Source organism: Canis lupus, chromosome 12 (genome assembly GCF_003254725.2).
Source record: "Canis lupus dingo isolate Sandy chromosome 12, ASM325472v2, whole genome shotgun sequence".
Classification (NCBI taxonomy): Eukaryota; Metazoa; Chordata; class Mammalia; order Carnivora; family Canidae; genus Canis; species Canis lupus.
Genome location: NC_064254.1, coordinates 28,877,447 through 28,895,982, shown reverse-complemented (window position 1 = coordinate 28,895,982; position 18,536 = coordinate 28,877,447). Strand labels below are relative to the sequence as shown.

Below are 18,536 nucleotides of genomic sequence, written 5' to 3'. Positions count from 1 at the left end.
TGTAACAAAACCAAAATGGGATGACTGGGAGGCCCAGTCATTGAGCATCTGACTTTCAGCTCAGGGCATGGTCCCAGAGTCCCGGGATCAAGTCTCTCATCAGGTTTCCTGCGAGGGGCCTGCTTCTCCCTCTGCCTATATCTCTGCCTTTCTCTCTGTGTCTCTCATGAGTAAATAAACAAAATCTTTAAAAAAAGTTTCAGAAGCATGTAATTCTATAGGGCAGGATGAGATGCAACATATCTTCACCACATTTTTTCTAGCCTAGTTTCACAAAGAAGGTATCTAGATGGTAGCAGCACAGTCCTTACAAAAACCAGCTTAGAATTGTGTATACCATTAAGTAACTTAGGAAAAATTTCACTAATAATGTATCTTTTTTGTTTAAAGGGAAATTTAAACCAGTTGAAGTCTACTGTTGATCAAAATCTACTGTCATCAGTCCATTTGCATTTTGGGAACAGGAGAAAAGCCAGCTCCTAGGATCCTTGAACAAAATCTCTGCTTGGAAATTTTCTGCAATACTAAAAGCCATTTTGCAGCAATTCTTTATGACACTTTCATGACAGACTATAAAATACAATTGCCCAAAATGATTAACAAATCAATTATGCTTCTGAGCCTAGTGGTTCTTCATAGCACATTTATAAATGGAAAAACAACATGTAAATGGCAGTTTGTGGAAGAATGGCATACACAGCCATTATCATATGTGGTGAATTGGACACTAACAGGAAACATCTGCATGGACTTCTATGGAGATTGCTGGTTTGGGGATGTAAATACTAAAATGAATACTTCAGGCAATCAAGTTGTTCCCCAGATTTGCCCTTTGCAAATTCAATTGGGAGACATCCTTGTAATTTCTTCCGAACCATCTCTTCAGTCTCCAGAAATAAATCTGATGAATGTTTCTAAAGCATCATTCATTGACTGTCTGCAAAACACCACAACTGAAGATCAGTTACTTTTTGGTTGCAAACTAAAAGGAATGCATACTGTTAATTCACAGTGGCTGAGTGTTGGGACACATTATTTTATTACAGTAACAGCAAGTGGTCCATCGCTTTGTCACCTGGGGCTACGACTAAATGTGACAGTGAAAGAACAGTTCTGCCAGGAATCTCTGAGTTCAGAATTTTGCTCTGGGCATGGTAAATGTCTTACTGAAGTTTGGAGCAAGACATACAACTGCCATTGCCAGCCTCCATTTTCTGGAAAATATTGCCAGGAACTTGATGCATGTTTTTATAAACCATGTGAAAATAATGGCATTTGCATTAATAAAAGAGGAAAATGGAATAAGCAAGGATATGAATGTATCTGTCACCAACCATTTACAGGTAAGATTATTTTTTTAAAAAATAACATAATTCTATTAAAATAAGAAAATAAACAGTTCCTTAACTGTTACTTTCCAAAAAAACAAAAAACAAAAAACAAAAAACAAAAAATAAAACAAAAAACTAAACTTCTAAAAATTTTGTAGATTTTTTAGATTGGGCTAAAGTTGGAATCTGGACACATAAAATTACATTCAGACAAGTTATCTGAATTATTTTTTTCTTATTTAAATAAGAGGGTTTTTAAAAACATACTTTACCCTGAAGTATATATTTTTACATCCTTCTCAAAATTCACTCTTAATGTATCATACATTTAAAAAAAACATTATCAGAGTAATATTAGTCATAGAATAAAATTTCTAAGCTTATGATATTTAGTTTAAACAGTTCTGGGAATTAAGTGTGGATCTGAGTGGAGGAAGGTAAAAATATATGTGGTTGTGAGGAAGGCATGAAGTTGCTTGGCAGAATTGGAAAGGAAAAGATAACTGTGTGCCAAGAGCAATGTTCTTTTTTTTTTGAAAGAGGGGGCACACACACACTCAACCTGGGGTAGAGTAGGGGCAGAGGGAGAGAGAATCTTAAGCAGGCTCCATGCCCAGTTCAGAGTCTGTCATGGGGCTCAGTCTCATGATGCTGGGATCATAACCTAAGCAGAAATCAAGAGTAGGTCACTTAACTGATTGAGCCCCAAGAGCAATGTTCTTAATGGATGTTGGTGCAGCCCTATGAAGTGATTGATAGATAACAGTGGAAAGGAAGGAAATAATTTGACATAATTAATTAACCTGGCTATAATAAACTAAATGAGAGACAATGATGAGGAAAGGTTGTAAAAAGAAGACATTTGGTGAGTAAATGAAGCCAGCAATCTAAAAACAATGTAAAGTATACTACCTGAGATTGAAGTCAGGATTTAAGGGAAAATCAACTATCACTTTTTGAAAGTTTACTATGGAATTTGGGTGATCAGAGGGAAATGAAGAGAAACATTGAGAAATATAGAGAAAAACTTAATCTGTAGAAATTTATGAAAGGGTTTCTTTTACTGGGAATTTAGAGACCTGGCATAGAGACTTACAAGGGTAATAGGTAAGACAAGGATGATCTAACAAAGGGAATTGCTTGACGCAGTTTGTAATGATAGTGTAGGAAAACAAGCAACAGATTGGTAGTACACTTGGTCAAGAGGGTGAGCAGTAGATATGACTAGAACAGATGAGGCTCAGGGATACAAGTGTAAATTCTTTCAGGTAGGCTTTAGGGCACTTCAACAAGGTTTTTCTTCCCTGTGCTTGGGAAGACTATTGGATCCAAGTTTGAGAAGACTGTATAATAAAATATCTCAATAAACTCTTGTAGGCTGTAAAATTAACCTAAGCCAATCTTTCAGAGAAATTTTAGACTTTATAGTAGGGGAGTACTAAGACCATTTCAGAAGTTAATTCTAGCAATATTGGTACAATATTGATACAATCTCTGCCTATAACTGGGATCAAATTCTCATTTTACTCTTACTGGCAGTGGTGAACAAAGATTTAAGTAACCTTGACTTTTCCTGGAGTTTATCAGGTAATTAAAATAAGACAGGTCAGCAAAAAAGTGAAAGCACTCGAATTGCTGATTTGGGGTGAATGATAAAGCAACTTAATTGAGAGATCCTCAAGTATACATTTTAGTTTGGCCAAAGAATTTTAAATAAATATTTGGCCAGAAAATTTCTACCATCTATTAAAATATTAATTGGCACATATGTAATCATATGTCATAGAATGCTATATTAATGATTTTATTTTAGTCACATATAGTGATTTGTTTCTATCCAATGTTTATTTATTAGAAACACACCATAGATAATTTAAATCATTAAAGATTAAACACCATAATACTGAACATATAGCATAATGCCCTTTAATTATAATTGCCTCAATTTTCCATCTCAGATGATACAGAAATATGTAGAATTACCAAAGAAATTGAGAATATTAACTGTATTAATTTGCTAGTGATACCATAACAAAGTACATTGCTTGAGTAAATTCAACAACAGAAATTTATTTTCTCCCAATCTAGAGGCTAAATGTTAAAGATCAGAGTGTCGTGTCAACAAGATTGGTTTCTTCTGAGGCCTCACTCCTAGGTCTGTACACAGCCCTTGTTCTCCTGTGTCTTTCCTCTGGATGGTCCGTATGTCCAAATTTTTTTCTTAGAAGAACACCAATCACATTTGATTAGGACCTACCTTAATGGACTCATTTAATTTTTATTACCTGTCTGAAGATCCTATTTCCAAATACAGTCACACTATGAGGTCCTGGAAGTTAGGATTGCAAATATCTATTGGCCATTCTATTGTTAATTTAGTTTTTATACATGGAAATATTTGTCACATAATTATATTTATTTAAATTTTCATTGTGTTAGAGATTGGAGGTAAATGAAGGAAAAAGGGTTGTGTATTATTGAGGCAGGGCTTTCAGTCTATAAAGAACTTGAAAGGAATCAATGATAATGGCAAAAACTGCTTACAAATTAAATTAAGAATTCAGTTAGAATGGAAGGGTAGCTGGCCTATTGCTAAACTATGGGCAACTGTTTTAGAGTAACATGTCCATTTGCCATGCTCTGGAATTTTCTAGGCATGTTCTCTACAGAGGATATTATGAGCTATATAGAAAAGTATGCTATGAAAGATTATGGCATGTGATATTGTAGGACCACAGTAGTTTGAATTACTGAGATTTGAAGGTTTGATAGAACAGATAGGGCAAGAAAATGCAGAGTTGAAAGTTTGTGCATAATTTCTTAGAATCTGAGTAGCCTTTTCTCTTTATCCCCATTGTTTTAGATTTAACTTTATTATTTTACTTTACATATTTTTATTGTGGAAAGAACACTTAATATGACATTTACCCTCTTAATAAATGTTTAACTGCACAATATAAAATTGTTGACAGTACAGGCAATGTTGTATAGCAATCTCTAGAGTTTATTCAACTTGCTTGACTAAAACTTTATGCCCTGGTTCCACCTCAGATGGTGCAAATCTTTCACATTTCCTCTATTGAATTATCATCCTGGCTAGGTGATAGGGCTAAGGCACAATATACTTTTGAATGTGTCACTTCATAAATTACCCCTGCAGGGCTCCAGTGTATGCTGAAGAAATTATAAAATATACTCCATTATGATGTATTAAATTGATACAAAACCAAAAAATCAATTTCAAAACGTTTGACATCAGTTTTCCATCTTCTGACCCAAACTGTAGTATTCATTGTGGATATCTAAGCTTTAGTTGATTTTCATAATTTGAATTTATTGATCATGTTTTGACAGATTATTTATCTATGTATATCATTATTAAAGAATTTGGGGAAAATTGATGACCATAGTTAATTATATACACTGTAAATGGTTTTAATCTAATTGAAAATTTGATTTCTTTCTTTTGAATAGGCATAAATTGTTCAGAAATTATTGACCAGTGTCAATCACATATCTGTTTCCATGGGAATTATGGCAATATTACTACAAATAATTTCATCTGTGAATGTGATGAGCCATTTTCAGGTAAAAAATGCACATATGTATGTATGTATGTATGCATGCATACAAATCACTTTAATTTTCCCTTATTTACTTCAAATTAAATTTGAAATATTTCATTAATTACTGAAAAATACAATTTTGGAGGTTCTACACTCTGACCTTGCTTTAGGGATATGCTTAATCAATATAATCAGTTCAGTTAGCAGTTAAATGATCCTGCTAAATATTCTGTAATATAAGATGAGTTTTGGACACCAGTTGACAAATTTTTCACCATGACAAAGTATATTTTGTTCTTAAGTTCTGAAATATTTTTAGATGTAGTGCACATAATTTGCATAATTTTGCATTTTGCACATACTTTGCATAATTATATCTAACTTATTTCCTTATGTAACATGTCATTACAGACAAATCCCCTTTTATGAAGTGTAAAAATTTTTTTATTTCTTCTCAAATGAATTTAAATATGTGGAATGAAATCACTGTTTAAACAAATACTTTCTTAACTATTGATTAAATGTTTAAATCATGAAAATATGTTTAAGCCATTCCAATCTCATCTTTAAGCTCTTCTACAGTTTCCCATTTTGGGGGAAATATAACTCATCATCAGTATATCTGTCTCTCTTCAAAATGTCTTTAAGCAGGGGTGTCTCCAGCTACAATTAGAAGACACCTACAGACTCCTTTTGTGGGAGTGCAACAAAACAATGCATGTCTTCCAAATTACAGAGAATGGTAATAACTCTTAAGGTCTCTCCTGCAGGTCCCTCCTCCTAACTCTGCTCAGGGAGATTTGAAATATTGGTAGAGCCACAGAGACATAGGTATCAGCCACTGTTCCTTAGTGGGAAGGGTTGGCCGCGGTGCTGGCAATGACTCCAGTTACGGTCTTCAAAAAAATCTTTTCAGGTCTTTTATCCCCCAAGTCTTCTCTTTCCTCAAGAGAGTTTATGAGTTGAAAGATTTGTACAGTATTTTGCCATATCCTGCATATGTATGGAAACTATATAATGTATCTTCCAAACCATGATATTTTTGAGAAAAAGTAGTAGCTAAAAGCAGTTATATAATATTTGAAATATTTGTCTATTGACAAACAAATCGGTTTAATTAAATCAGCAGACATAAAATAGTCCTATTCAAAAATTATTTTTAATAAAATTATTTTTAAAGAAAATAATTATAATTTGACCTTTGTACTCTACAAATCAAAGGAAATTTTAAAACATACTTTTTACTGATTATCTGAGATTACAAAATAATATAAGCAGAAATTATATTAAGCCATAGTTATCTCTAAATAATATGTTGCAAATATTTTTCTGAAGAATGAATATATATTTTTTAAGATTTATTTATTTATTTATTCATGAGAGACAGAGAGAGAGAGAGGCAGAGACACAGGCAGAGGGAGAAGCAGGCTCCATGCAGGTAGTCCGATGTGAGACTCGATCCCGAGACTCCAAGATCACGCCCTGGGCTGAAGGTGGTGCTAAACCGCTGAGCCACCCGGGCTGCCCTAGAATGAATATTTTTATTGTGGTCTTATTCTAATAATAATTTTCATCATCATAATAAATAATAAAACAAAATAAATAATAAAATAAAATAAAAAATAATTTTTTGAAGTTATACCCTCTTCAGAGTTGCATTTATGATTAATAAATTGAAATTGTTAATGTCTTCAATTGACTCCTAACTATGCCATTCTTAATTGAGGACATTTTCACTGAACTATTTAGGTTCCTGTTAATCTCAATAGAAATCTGCTAAATGAAATTTAGCCTCAATTCAGTTTTTTTGTGTAAAATGCACAAATCAGATTTTTTTCATAGGAGCCATATTTTTATTCTGTTCACTATTACTTTCTTTGACAAACATTTTCAAAGAAAAGCTTTATGAAATAAATGATCTTCATATATAGTTCCTTTGAATGTTTGGCCAGTCTTAGGTGCTGCAAAGTTGTAGGGCTTCTCAATTTATTTCCATTATGTTCTGGTACATAAATTTATGCATAAAATATCCAATCTTCCTCAAATAGTTCTTCCCACAACTCCAGTTATTCCCAAGCACAATTATAGCATGTATAATATTATGGACTTTTGAACTTACTGAATATGTTCAGTGTCTCTGTTGTGTTATATAGAAATACATTTTAATGTATTTTTAAAAATAAATACTACTCACTAAAACTTCCAAAAACTGATTTTTTGAGTGTGCTTAATTTATTAAGCTGTTTGAGTAAATGCTTATTACTGATTTTGAACAAGTTGCAACCAAAATTTAGAGGATTCTTTCACTAAAATGTCATTGAGACACTGGATTTATTAGCAATCACTCCTCAGAAGCTTAAACGTTTCTAAAATCCAAATGTTGATGGACAGCAGCAAAATAAAGTATACTGCCATGTAACATGTTTCTCCCCCCTCCTATCAGCTTTGTTTTTAAAAAATGTCCTGTGAATATTTAAAGTTATTTGTAAAATTTGCAACTATACATTCTGTTTCAATTAGGTGAATATCACTCTTTTGGATTAAAATATGAATTATGTGTGCACCACAATAAATTCCAAGTTAATACCAGCCTTTTCTCAACTTAATCAAAAATGTATATATCAAGATATACTTAACCAATTTTTTCTATGATTTTAACACAAGAACAAATAACTTTATCTTTGAACAACTTGACTGAATTTTCAAAAGCATTCCTAATATCATCAGATATCTTGCATCCAATAGAATAAACTTGTAAAACTTTCTACTTAATTCAATTAATTAAATGGAAAAATCAAATGATTATTGAAATTAACTGATGATTTATTTGAAGTCTCTAATTTTACTAATATCAAGCAGCTAGAATCGTTATTGTGTGAAATTATTGTGTTAATTGAGCTGACACATTTATATAACTATCATTTTACTTGTATGTGTACAGAGAAACTTGCAATTGAAAATGAGGAAAATCATTTTGGGACAGTCACTTGATCTAAATGAAAAGACATGTTTCACAGAGTAATACATAAGAATGCCTTCTGCATCAACCCCTAATTTATCATTGGCAGGCAGTCTTCTGTGATAATTACTAGCATTTAAAATAGATGCTAATTGAATGCCTGGGTGGCTTAGCGGTTTGGCGCCTGCCTTTGGCCCTGGGTGCTATCATCAGCAAACAAGGATGATGACTCTATTAAAAGATCTAGTAACTATTACAGATTGGGTTATTTTTTGGTACCTATTTATTGCATTATCCTGTGATTTAAAGCCATAACCAAAAAAATGTACAGGAAACATCACATTTTTAAACCTTATAAAGTACATATGTATGTATGTATGTATATATGTACGTATCTATCAATCTTTAATCAATTTAATTAAATACTGCAAAAAAAAAGCTATAGAGTACACCAATCCTATTTTAATAGTAGTGATCCTTTAGAAGAAAACATATTCCTAAATTTTAAGACGCCTCAAATATTATGAAAGAGTATGAATAAGAATAATTAACTGTGAGGTCAAACTGCAATCTCAGACATTATAAAAGTAGAATTAATAAAGATCTAATAAAAATGTATTAAATTATACTCTTTATTGTAATTCTAAATTTCAAATGTTATATGAGATTTATGTATCTATTATAAAGTGACTTGCTATAATTTTATAACTCGGTAAAGTTTATTGCAAAAAAATTACTGTATCTTTTTGAGCAATTCAAGGAACTATGAAAATTCTCATTTTATACTTGGTTAGTTCCTGGCTTACTTTCACACTTTTAAAATATGAGTTTGATATAATAACAAGTGATTGTCAGAAAATAAAGTCTTCAGTCTTAGTTTAGGACTAATTTATCACTAGAAAAAAACAATTTTAGTTTCAAAATTCAAAAAGATTTATTTGCAAGGCAAACTGGGATTCATACCTAAGATAAATGATTTAAAGAAATCATGGCATGGTATTGGAAGAATAATCAATTTTTTAGGTTTGAAAACCTCAGACAACAGGAGGTCTAGTCTGCGTAGTGACAGGTACTATATGACATTTCATTAGTAGTTTAAATCAGTTTACATCAGAAGGTGAGCAGAATATTTTCCAGTACAAAGTAGGTTTCTCAATTTTTAAAGCATCTATCAGTAGGTAGAATTCATAGAAAATAGTATTTTGTTCATGGAAAGGAAAGCTAGCAGGAGCTAAATCAGATATATTTTTTCATTTTTAATAACTGAACTTTAATCCTATTTGAAACTCAATTCTGATAAAGGTTGGAAAATTAATCTCTCAGTTTGACCTTGGTTCTAACCCCCAGCCATGTAGATGATTGAACTAGTCCTTATTCTCCATAAGTGTAATTTGTTAAATATTGCGAATAGTTAATAATATTACATGAGCTGATAGGCACTCTACCTGTACACTCAACTCTGAGGTTTAGCATTCATAAAATTTGGAGTTAAAATTATGGCAAATATTTACACAAGTTAATCTAACACATTTAATGATGTACATAGTTTTTTAGATGTTGACTAGGAACAAGTTCATGTACTTTACTCGGGATAATTATTATTTTTACAATGTCAAACTTCATTATGTGGTATTTTCTTGATTCTCTAGTGACTGTGATCATTATCAACATTGATGATGACCTATATAGTTCTAAGGACAGCTTAATCCACAGTAACATAGCACTGAAAAGCAAAGGCTCTATATCTAATTACTAACATGAATTATTTCCTTTGCTATTTACCCTACTTATCCTGACAAAGAACCGAGGTTCTTTGCACCTTCTGATTAGTCTTCCTTCTATTGTGAAAATCCTCCTTTTATTGACAGAGCAATGAATCCAAGTGTTCCCCATCCCAGTGTAAATAGTCTGGAGACAATTTATGCATCTAATCAATATCTAGTATATATTATTCAGTTTATAAATAGTAATTATTGATAATTATAGGATCAGGATGATCATGATTTTTTTTATTTCTTGTAATAATAAATGACAGCATAAATTGATTACCAATGAAAAGACTTAAATGCCCAATAAAGTACATAATATAAATTTATAAAACATATGTTGTGACACTTTGTCTTTTCATTACTATTGAATAAATATTTAATTACTATTTATCATGTGTCTTTCTTTTTACCAGAAAGCAAGTCCACAAAATAATTAATCTCATTTCTATTTAACCTTTTGAGAAAATGATGGAAATACAAGTATAACTTGGATTCTTTTACTCCAATGATATTATTGTCATAAGCCAGTATATGATGTTGTTTCCCTGGTCTGTTCAGTGAAAAGTTAATTAAATATTAACAGTGAGGCAGTGTCAATGTATAGTTGTATAGACAAATAGGATTCTATAGATCCTGAGAACCAGTAAGGCTTACTTGCTTTGCCATTTTTAAGTTATCTTCCTTCATTGATTTGAATTTAATTTATTCATTTTTTTAACATAAAGACAATTTATTGACTTGATAATACTGTCTTCTGGCCTTCATTATTTCTCATATGAAGTCAGTTATCATTTGCATTATTGTTCTCTATGGATATCTCTTTTTTTCTCTGATTTAGTAATTTTATATTTTGGTTATTGACTGTACCCTGCATGGGAATGATTTTCTTTGTATTTGTCCTACGTAGAGATTATCCAACTTCTCAGATGGTAAACTGATATTTCACTATGTTTGGAAAGTTTTAGACCATTATTTTCAATTATTTTTTACTGCCAAAGTCCCTCTCTCCTTTACTTCTACAATTACACATTTGGTAGACACCTTATTATTTTCCTACTTGTCACTGGCACTATTCATTTTAGTTCAGTTATTTTTCTCCTTGTAACTTTTCTTCAAATTAATTTCTGTTGATTTTGTTTGTTTTGTTTACTGATGCTTTCTAACTCTGGCTGGATTTGTTCATTTTGCAAGGACTTTGTGTGTTTTGTGTGTGTATGTGTTTAATATTTTTTAAGTTGGAAATATAATTGGCATATAACATTATATTAGTTTCAGATATGCAACATGATTTGATATTTGCATATAATGGAAAGTGGTCACTGCAATAAGTCTAGTTAACTTCCATCATCATACATAGGTACAATTTTGTTTTCTTATGAAGAGAGTTGGGGTACTTTTAGACAGTTTTATAGTTTTCTGTTAGAAAGTTCATCCCTGGGTGGCTCAGCGGTTCAGCGCCTGCCTTTGGCCCAGGGCGTGATCCTGAAGTCCCGGGATCCAGTCTCACATTGGGCTCTCAGCATGGAGCCTGCTTCTCCCTCTGCCTGTGTTTCTGCCTCTTTCTCTCTCTCTCTCTCCCGCGCGCGCGCGCGTGCGCGCGCTCATGAATAAATAAAATTTAAAAAAGAAAGTTCATCTGAAAGTATTCATAGTAGTGCAAAATAACACAATCACCAATGTCAGTATTTCTCTTATGCACTCGCTTCTTTTTTTTCAATCTCCAGAACTTTTCTCTCTTAACTTTGAAACAGGTAATTTTTCAAAGACTCTAAACAGGGACCACCGTATAGATATCTGTTACCTTAAGCATCAAGTATATATAATTAGGCATAAGGATAAATTTTTGGCAAAGTAATTCTGACTTCACTTGACATACGATGGTAAATATTTTTTAAATATTTTATTTATTTAGTAGAGAGAGAGAGTGAGAGCATGAGCAAGTGGAGAGGCAGCAGGAGAAGCAGACTCTCCGCTGATCAGAGAGCCCAACTCAGGGCTCAATCCCAGGATCTTGGAATCATAACATGAGCCAAAGGCAGATGCTTAACCGACTGAGCCACCCAGGTACCCAATGGTAAATATTTTTTAATTAAATTCACAATTATAGATGAGGCAGCTTTGGTAAATGGAGCACCGTCAAGAAGCAGAACCTCTAGAGAAAGACAATTGAGTAGCTATGATAAATATATTATACCCAAATAATTTTACTTAGTACAACCAACTTAATTTTCTAAATATATAATTTTAAATGATACTTTCTTTTTCAAAATATTCTAATTACTTTTCCTTTGCTTATATTACATGGTAGAAAGATGGAATTGAGAGTTAAATAAATTTGGTTATTGGATTACATAATAATGATATATAAATATAGTCATGTAATTTTTTATTACTTTATTTACAATATGAAGAAAATATAACACGTCTTCCGCACTCACTGTGTAGAATAAATTATATAAGAAACACAGCATAGATGTGGTTAATATAGATTACCACTGGAGTTAGGCAGACTTGGGTTCCAAGACCAACTCTACAATTCCCTAGCTTTCTGATATTTATAATATTATTTAAGGTCTCTAAATTTTAAATTTCTGATCTGTAAAATTATGATAATTGACATATTCATCTCACTTTTTTTTTTTTTCTGAGGACTAAATGAAACACCTCATGTAAAATACTGGTAAAATGACAGACACAGCGTAAGTATGCAATTAATTTTAGCTGTTGCTACTTTTGCTATTGTTTGACATAACTTCACTCAATGCGTATTTCTTCTATTTTACTAGTACAGTGAAACCTGGTCTCTTTGTTTCCCCCTAGCATTTGAGTATTTATACTTCTATCTCCTTTTATTAACCTACTTCTAAAACAATCATCTTCTGTATTCAAATAGTTCTAGTGATTATCCTATGAATAAATAATAAACATTCCCATTTCCCCTGATTTTGCTCATAGTTTTTACCTTCTCTAGGATGAAGTCCCCTTTCTTTTCCTTTCTTTCTCCAAAATTCACTTCCTTTACTCCTACGATTTACAAAGTCCTTGGCAGCAAAGCCTGCAATCTAGTCAAATTTACAACCCCATCTTGCAGCACATATAAGGTATTGAATAAATGTTTCATAATCAAGAAAGTAAGAGACGGGGCTATTCTTAATCTTGAAGGAATTCAAAGTATTATGATTCTCTTCTGACAGACATACTTGAGAATAGATACGAAGCAAAAAATGCCTTTCAATCTGAAGTCACAAGGTTATATTTGAGTATTATACACTTGTTGTAATATATAGAAGGAAAAAGATCACAGTTTTTGCTAGGTGTTTTATTAGGATCCTGAAAGAATATTAAATATGTTATTTCTTAAAAATGAAAGATATGATCTGGCTACACATTGCCATGTGGTTAATGTGACTATCTGCTTATCTTTGACTCATAATGTGTTCACTTTTCATACCAACTATGAAAATGACATTATTGTATTGTTTTTAAAGTGAAAAAAGTATAAAAGCCTTTAGCCTTGCAATATTGAATGTACCAATACTTTCCCTTGTAGAATGTTGAACTGGCTCTCATTAGTGACAGCTGTTCTATACATTGCAATAATACTGCCTATATAATTGTGGTAATTTTTCACTTCTGATTTGTCAGTTTCAGTGATTTAAACATTACTTGATGACTGCTTGAAAATTATTGATGCTTTTTTCTATATTAAGTATTTTCTGTTGGTGCAGTGTAAGTCTTTTAATGAGTTCTTGAATTTTGTTGAAGTCTGCATGTTTTAATCCTTTGTTCAAGTAAACAGGTGTGACAATTTATAGAATCCCATGCAGAAACTCTCTAATTACTCCTTCTTGGGACTTTGAAATGTGTTTTATGGGAAATAGCCATAAACTTATTTTTTAGATACAGGAGCATTTCTTAACATATGGCTTCAACTTTTATTTAATGAAAAAAACTTGAAAATAAAAATCTAGGAAGTTGAAGTTACAGAATGTTTTATCCTATAGGTAGTTTTATTATTCTATTTTGTCTGTTAATATTCAATGATACTACATTTTTAATGCTAGCTATGAAATCCCAACACAAAAATTACTAAAGTAGGGCAGCCCGGTTGGCTCAGTGGTTTAGCGCCACCTTCAGCCCAGGGCCTGATCCTGAAGACCTGGGATGGAGTCCCACCTCAGGCTCCCTGCATGGAGCCTGCTTCTCCCTCTGCCTGTGTCTCTGCCTCTCTCTCTCTCTCTGTGTCTCTCATGAATAAATAAATAAAATCTTTAAAAAAAAAGAATTACTAAAGTATCATAAACATCCCTTTCAGTATATATGATCATGTTTGGTTTCTTTAATTTGTCAATTTGATTACAATAATCAAAAATTCCAATTTTTTACAACCCTCTTCAGTATGATCAGTCTTACCTTAACAACATTATTAACTGCATACATATTTAGGAGCATTTTTAGAAATGTCCCCCAAAATGAGAATTTCCTGATTCAAGACAAATGTTTGCAAACTATCAATATGTTTTGATACCAATTGTGCTGCAATTCAGTGGAATTCTTTATCAAGCTAAAGAGTACCTTTTAAAATAATATAAATTAAGAAATTATTTTAAGATATATATTTTAATGAGATCATTCAGTAATTTTGTAAAGAAAGTAATTTATTTTTCTTCATTTATGCATTAGTTTCATTCCATTGGTATATTTGTCTACCTATCTATGATAGATCCATTTTGATGGCTATACCTGATATGATGGTGTTGTGAAGAAATTTTTTCTCAACCCTTCAAAATTCTTCTAGCTGATTTAAGAATTAATTTGATATGAGAAAGATCAACAGAAGAAAGAGAAATAAGTTTAAATTATGTGGAAGAGGCCCAATAATGAAATTGAGACTTGAAGAAATGATCAAGGCAGCCAGTTTTTATACTTTTGATACAAAGAGACAATAAAATTATGAGAAATTGGCAGAACAAAGAAAACTTATGTTTGGGAGCTACAATTAGTAAGGAATTCTAAACAGAATTTGGGCTGAGGTGGTAAATTAGCAAAGGTAGTGTAACAGGTGTAGTTCTTCAGCCTTTTTGGCTCTGGTTTTCCTATCCCTGATAGTAAGATTATCTCATTACATCATGATACAGGGAAGGTAGATTTCACATGGAGATTTATCTCTTACTTATTGGAAATAAAGGGAGATCAGGTGTTTTTCTTGGACTAGCTGTTTCTTAAGTAACTTTTTAATTCAAAATATTCAGTATGTCAAAATGGCACATTTTAAGAAGTCCTGTCCTTGGCTCCTACATTGGATGTATCTGAACTTAGATCTGTCAAAGAATAATTTTCATAGAGTTTATTCTGTTTTCTAGTAGAATCTAAACAGTATGCGGCATGACAGATGAGCCCACTAATTGGTATTTAAGGACTGAGGTTTCACTTTAGCTGCAGTGTTATAAGGAACTGGAGTTTCTCTGCCATCATGACTGCTTTGGGAAACCACCTGCTCCTACAAGATAGCAATTGTAGTGATTTTTTTCCCCTGAAAATTGTTCCTTAATCATTATTACTCATATAATAAGCATTATATTTGAATAATGAAGAATTGCATTTGATATGTTGAGAACTATAGAGCAAACAATACTTTTAGTTTACTGAATTTATATAATCATTTCTATGATATTCTTTATTGTCTTCTGAGTCTAGGACACATATTTAAATAAATTAAATTACTTCATGAAAAGATGATAACTGGGAAATGTGTGTTTGGCAGGGAGGACTGAAATTTATAAAATGAGTCTAAACTTTAGGTAAGGTAAAACAACATACATCGTGTAGCTTTATTTTCACATACCAGTGAATTTCTGATTAAATCTAAGATGCTAATTTCAAAGTAGTGCCTTATTCTTTTCAGCATTTGCTCATAGAAAATTCACTGTCTGGCTACATACCATTAACTAAAAGTAAAATTGTTTTCAAATGAACATTTTTCCCTCTCACAGCATTTTGACACCAGATATATATATATATATATATATATATATATATATATATATATATATATTTAACCCTATAATTTTGATTTTTCAAGGGCTTATTTTCTAATTTTCAGCCAAAAAATAAGTCTCTTTCTCTATTTTTGTTTTAAGATTCTCAAGAGCCCTTTCTTTATTTCTTTATTTTTCCCCTACTATTCACTTCCAACACTTTCAGCACTTTTAATTCTTATGCTCTTACATTTTCAACTACCTCACAGAATTTTTACTGCTTATTTATTGTTGTGTAATAAACTGACCCTAAACTTAGTGGCTTAAATCAATAACAACATTTATTTTACTTATGAATCAACAATTTGCTTTTATATTTGCTTTCATAATTGCTGTGAGGAGTGGCTCAAAGGCAGGGTACAAGAATCATCTGAAAATTGCTTATAATATTCACCTAGAACTTCACAGTTCTAGAAGGTGATGCTGGCTCTTGACAGAAATGTTAGCTGGTGATATTGGATGGAATACTTACATGTACCCCCTGTGCATGACGTTAACTTTCACAACATGGTACCAGGATTCCACAACCAGCCTCTGGAGAGAAGAGTAAGCTGCATCACCTTTTATGACCTAGCCTCAGAGATGACATAAAATAATTCTTTCTACATTCTTTTTGTTAAAGATGCTATAAAAGTCTTCTCAGATTGAAGTGTAAAGCAAAGGTCCTGGGAGACCATACTTAGTTGGAAATACTGCTGCAGCACATATTGGATAGTCTACCATAGAACATTTTCCTTTTTTCTCTCTCTGTAAAGACTGATTCTTTACTGTAAAACCTGATTCTCAGGCTTCCTCTTCTTCTGTAGCTTATTATAGCAAAAGTTACTCATTCTGCTATTTAACTCACATGTGCCATGAGGCCATTATTGCTTCCTCTTAGCTAACATTTGCACTTATTAAACTATTGTTTTAGCCATGTCTTTCAAAACCTCCTCCTTCTTTGAGCTTCAAGCCACCTCATATCAGATTTGCTATTCCTTTCTGCATTGTCATTTACTCTCTTCTTGGTTCCACATCATTAACTGATGGATCCAACATCTCGCTTATAATCTTTCTTTTATCATTGCAAATCCCATCATCACTATTTTAAAATAGCACTTCAAATTCTTTGATTATTTCAACTCCTAGGAATATCACAGTCATTTTACTATAGCAACTCATACCCATAAAGATGCCAAGAACCTCATCATCATCTTGAAATAGTGAGTTTTCCTTCTAATTCCCTCACTTTCCAAATCAATCTACATTTCATTTTTGGAGCCCAAATCATTTTTTATTTCTCCTGAGACAATTTGTTTTGATAGGAAAAATAGGTTTTTTGAGTTCAAGGACTTGGAGATGATCCCATATCTGCTGTTTATTGATCTTTACCAAGACACTTAATTAACTTTTATGAATCTAAGTTTTTCATGTGCAGTTATTGAGGGAAAAAAAGCATTATTTTGAAGTGTGACTTAGATCTTGTATATAAAATGCAAATACTATTTTCACTGTTTGAGATGCACTAGATTATTGTTAGTTTCTTCTTCCAAAAATTTTTTGTCCTTCTATAACTAATCAACTTAGTTGTCATACTTCTGTCATACCCTATGATGCATATAGTTATGTTTGGATTATTCAGATCATGTGTTTTCTCTCTACTTTTTACAGTTACTGACCACTGGTGATGCAAATCTCAACATTTTTTATGGTTTTAAAAATATATCTGTCGTCTCCAGACTCAGCAATACCCTCAACTTTGATTTGCCATCTGTTTTAGGGGCTTAAATAGGAACTTCTCTGATTGTCTACTGCTACTTTTCCAAAATCTCAAACTTTTTTTGTTGCTCAACCACTTTTTCCTAAAGCTTCCCCTCATCCCATCTCCATGTAGTATATACTTTTTTATCTGCTACACAGAAGGGACATACTACGTATGATATCCATCAACTTTTATCTTTTATCAATTTATTTTAACCATATAATTCCTCATCTCCTTTCCTCTATTTTCATTTACTTTTATGACAATAACATTCTGACCTGAATCATCCTCTTACCCACAATCTAATATAATATATACATTTAGCCCAATTGGGCTTATTATTTGATATATATTTTAATTTATAAGGAAATTACACTTAATTCATTATCTTACTTGATGGCGTAGACTACTCATGAGGAAGAATTCTTCTATTGGATATCCTTGCTATTGCTTATCACAACATAGCCTAAAGCATAGCCCATAGGAGTTTGTATGCAGGAAACTTTATTTTAGTTTTAGCCACATAGGAGAAGAAATACCAGATAAAAGCACATTAGTGAGAGAGTATAAAGCCTAGGAGAGAGATACTGTTATGAAAGATGGTGTTTACAAACAATGATTTTGATATTAAGTAGAAAAAATAATAAATTTTGAGTGAAAAATGACTAATAATCAATTAATGAGATGGAGTGATTGCTCACAAGGACACTAAAATAAAGTTCTAATGTTTGAATATTCTCATTTGAACTGCATCCTCTCTGTCAATTTTACCTGTAACTGAAATCATTTTATACAAATGATATGATTTATATTTCGATTTATGTGCACATGATTAGATAATGTGCTCAATAAATTTTAAATAATTTGTGAAATGAATCATGATCAGCAAAAACTTCTTTAAAAAATTAAGGCATGGGATGCCTGGGTGGCTCAGTGGTTGAGAGTCTGCCTTGGCTCTGGGCTTGATCCTGGGGTCTTGAGATTGAGTCCCCCATCAGGCTACCAGTGAGGAGCTTGCTTCTCCCTCTGCCTATATCTCTACCCCTCTCTCTGTATCTCTCATGAATAAATAAATAAAATCTTTTTTAAAAATTAAGGCATATTATTAAAAAACTTATTAAAATATGTAAGA

The 18,536-nt window shown here is 32.1% G+C and overlaps 1 protein-coding gene across 1 annotated transcript in view; it reads left to right on the top strand.

Moving 5' to 3' along the window:
- Window positions 1-409: 409 nt before the first annotated feature.
- The window catches only part of EYS (eyes shut homolog), a 1,522,493-nt gene continuing 1,504,366 nt past the window's right edge, over window positions 410-18,536 (top strand). Inside the window, exons 1-2 of the mRNA XM_025419151.3 lie at window positions 410-1,343; window positions 4,806-4,919. Of these exons, the coding sequence (XP_025274936.3) occupies window positions 563-1,343; window positions 4,806-4,919 (895 nt within the window). The 5' untranslated portion in view covers window positions 410-562. The remainder of the gene's footprint in view (window positions 1,344-4,805; window positions 4,920-18,536) is intronic.